Consider the following 4,010-nt stretch of genomic DNA (forward strand, 5'->3'; position numbering starts at 1 on the left):
TCCACATAACAAAAACATTTGTACTCCCTTAATATTGTGAAAAAAAAAAGACATTTAAAAAAGCAATTCAGATGAAGCTCCAGGAAATTATACTTAGTGAAAAAGGCCACTTATAAAGCTTTGCATACATTATATTTCCACTTATATAACATTACTGGAAGGACAAATTTATGGAAATGGAGAAAAAATTTCTGGTTGGAAGGGAGTAAGTCCAAAGTCAACGTGGCAGGCAGAAGGAATGTGCATGTGGTTTTAAAAGGACAATGGGAGGTAATCTTCAGATAGATGAAGCTATACATGTAATAACATTGCATAGAATTAAACACACAAAGAATAAATCTGGTGAAATGTGAATATTAATAAATTTGTGGATCAATGATATCATTGCCAATATACTGGCTACAACACTTTCACCGTTTTATGATGTCTTACTATAGTTTTCTCATCATAGGTTATTTTAAAAAAACATCATAATAATCACAGTCCCTCAGCAGTACTTTCTGCAAACACAGGCTCGACACAGCACTTTCTGTGGCTTGTCCCATGTAGCCCCTGAAATAATCCTGTGAGGCTGGCACACTTAACACTCCAGCATCCACATCAGCAAACTCAGACCCAGAGAGGTGAAGGGGCATTCCCAAGACACAGCCAGCAGGTGGCTGCGACCCCACTATGCTCTGAGGGGCAAAGCACTCACCTGCTGGGTAGGGATGAACTCGTGGGACGTGTGCAGGAAGGTGGGGACGTGGAAGGGGTCGCCGCTCTGTTCCTCCAGCCTGCCTTCCCCGACGGTGCCTCCTGCACGTCCCGACTCATCATCACACTGGCCGAAGGATGGTTAGGACACTATGAACCCTAGTTCAATGTGAAAACACTCAGAATGTAAGCCATATCTAAGTATTCCTACAAATGTACGATAACTTATTTTCCGTCTGGGCAAGGCTGGGGCGGAACGGCAGGAGTGGAGGAAGGGGTAGCTCAGATTCCTGTGACTGGGCCTAGTGGTCACTCCCGGCAAGATGAGGCGAGATCCTGGGGGCCTGCAGGGAGGTCTCTGGGCAGGTGGCCTTCCTGTCCCTTTGCAGGCCCTGGCTGCGGAGACCTGTCTGCGCCGCACTCACCACCAATGAGGCAGCGCTGGCCCTGGTGGCCGTGTGGTGCACCTGCCCTTCACCTGGGGAGATGGAGTGGTTGACCCCATTGAACAGCTCCCTGCAGATGTCCCGCGTGGACTTCTGCAAAGACAGTGACCAGCCGCTGATCCTGGAGGCATCAGGGCCCCAGCTGTTCATTGTCCTTGCTGGTTCTGCTGCCCAGAGATCCTTCCGTGACCCAGATCGGGCCCAGACCTGTGTCTGCACAGACCTCCATCCAGGCATGAACGGGATGACAGCTTGAGAGCTCAGGACAAACGCAGGACCAGATGGCACCACCCACCATCCTCATCCCCACCTGCCAGCCGTGACCTGGCTGAAACCAGGACAGGCCCCCAGGCCTCCAACCCCCAACAACCTGCTCCTGCCCGGGGTGTGTCCACCCCTCATGTCTCCTACTCTCCCCCACACACACATGCAGAGAGGAGTGCGGGGCTACCCAGGCGGGACACGGTGGTGAACACATCTGGCTTGCCCTGCCCTGACACACACTGTATCACCCCAGGGTCCTTCGTGGCAAACGGTCAGAGGGGTCAGGGTGAGAGCTGGGCCGACAACTGCAACGGCACAGAAGGAACTCACTCTCTCAAGGGTCTCCAGCCGAGTGAGCTGGGCAGGACGCTGTCTCCAGAATGTGGGTGCCTCACTACCAGGGTCCTAAATTAATGAGGAAGTGGGATCACCTTCTCTGGGCTTGTGCCTCAGATGAGAATTCCCCAGGAGCCCCTCTGGGCTGCTCACTGCCCTCCTCTACCCCATGCCATGTACCCCCGCACACACGGACAACAACACAGCCCACCCCACAGGCCCTGAGGAAGGCCTGGGTGCAGCCAGAGCCCAGTTTTCAAAAGACTCTGAAGGGATTGTAGAAGGATGAAGTTCCATCTTCTGTGGCTTCTTCCTGCCGGACTTACAGGCGTAGGCCCTGCCCAGCATTGGAGAAGTAGAACTCTCTAAGAACAGTCCAGGGGGCGCAGGGGCAGGATGCTTCCATGTTTTGGATCAGCCGGTGAGATGGGCTGGAAGCCTTGCATCGGCACGAACTTGGACTGCAGTTACTGTAACCGGGAAGACACAAATACAAACGTGGTCCAAAGATTGAAAGAAGGAAGATAGCTAATAAGCGCCCTGAGAAGGGAAGTAACCAAATGATACTGGGCAAACGTCCCTTAATAGAATCCCAGCTGGTCTGGAAAGCGGGCGATTGATGATGTTATATTAATATGTAGCCATGTTCACCCTTTGTTCTACCTCCCCCATGACATTAATGTAGATGCAACACGATGAGTTTGCAGCAGCACTTATGGCTCCCTGTTCAGCCAAAATGCAACATGGTTATTTTCCTATATCCGAGATGGACAGAAAAGGTTTTTTCCAGGGAGAGGAGGGAGTGTAATGTAAACACGGTGAACAACTAAGGCAAAATGCAAGTTTGGTTCATGACTATGAAAGTGACTTCATTCCAGTCACCAGGAAGTAAGCCAAGGAATAACAAGTGGGTTATTAGGGAAATGCCAACAGTGATTAAGAAAAGAAGAACGAGCACACGTTTACTAGTCATTTGAATGAGGGTGTTACTTAGCTTTCTTGCTGTCTTCCGGAGTGTGTGGAAACTGTTTTCCACGAAACCCGTCACTGATGCCAAAAAGGTTGGGGACCGCTGCTCCACAGGCTCACAGGAGTATGCCAGCTCCTCTGCGCCAACCCGTGGGGGCTCACGAGGCACAGGTTTAATCCTAGCCAGATGTTTCCAACTGGTTGGTTCTGATGATGACGGGAAAAGGAAGCTTATAGGTAGCTTAACATCTAAATTACTAACGAGTCTTTATGTCGGATACAGGCGTGGTCCGAGGTGGCGGTGGCCAAACCTCGCAGTCACGTGCGGTGCAGCACACAGGCTAGAGGAGAAAAGACAGAGCCGTGCAGAGGAACAGAGACTGCAGCCTGCAGTACAAGGAACACAGCAGCGCACAAAGTACAGAACAGGCTTCACTCGGAGAACAAAAGTAACATTCTAATCCGACTTGAAGAAACACTCAGGGTTTGGGCAAAGGCAAGAATAAAGGTAACAGCAAGACAAGCAGCCCCAGTGCCGGCAAGAAGAGGCCTCAGACAAAAGAACAGGTTTTCCCAAGGGGCCTGTTTTCAGCCCTTTAGCTTGGGATCACCGACACAACACGGCTCTGGTGTCCCGGAGTCGCCACAATAAAGGACCTCTGTTTAACGAAAGAAAAGGATTTCAAAATAAACAGGGAAAATGACCCGTCTTGAAAGAATAGAAACATCTCCCCAGAGATGAGAAAAGAAAGGCAGAAGGAGACAGTGAAGAGAGAGACAGAATGAATGCGTCTGACACTTTGGAAGGCAAGAAAACCGAAAAGAAACCAAACTAGACAAAGGGAGACTTACCCCATCCTTCGGGGTCCAAATAGTGCCACTCAGTCTTAATTTGGGGTCTGGGTGGGCGGTCGCCCTTTGTCCCATCTGGGTCACCAGGTGACACAGGAAAGTGACTCCCAACACTGGCAGTCACTTGAGGTCCAGGTGGGTCCTTGGCTTCACGCAAGAAGGAATTTCCAGGAGGGAGCCGAAAGTATAAAGTGAAAGTGAGATTTATTCAGAATCTATAGAAAGTCTGCTCCAAGGCACAGCAGAGGCGAGTTCTCCCTGCAGAAGAGACAAGCCCCCTTTTTTACTGTCCACACAGCTCGGGTCTGAGCCCCGTTGTCTACATTCGAATCCTGGCTCCGCCACTCACCAGCCACAGGACCTCACCAAGCCTCCGTCACCTCCTCTGTAAATGGGGGTTATAAAAGTCTATGCCACACCGGTTCTTGCGAGGTTATCAGAATTTAC

The 4,010-nt window shown here is 50.6% G+C and overlaps 1 protein-coding gene across 1 annotated transcript in view; it reads right to left on the bottom strand.

Annotated features, from left to right (window-relative positions):
* Positions 1-3,029: 3,029 nt before the first annotated feature.
* Positions 3,030-4,010, bottom strand: part of LOC105827089 (solute carrier family 41 member 3-like) — a 50,739-nt gene continuing 49,758 nt past the window's right edge. The window contains exon 10 of the mRNA XM_012665106.1: positions 3,030-3,052. Within this exon, the coding sequence (XP_012520560.1) occupies positions 3,030-3,052 (23 nt within the window). The remainder of the gene's footprint in view (positions 3,053-4,010) is intronic.

This window comes from Propithecus coquereli, unplaced genomic scaffold (genome assembly GCF_000956105.1).
Source record: "Propithecus coquereli isolate 6110/MARCELLA unplaced genomic scaffold, Pcoq_1.0 Scaffold960, whole genome shotgun sequence".
In the NCBI taxonomy this organism is placed as follows: domain Eukaryota; kingdom Metazoa; phylum Chordata; class Mammalia; order Primates; family Indriidae; genus Propithecus; species Propithecus coquereli.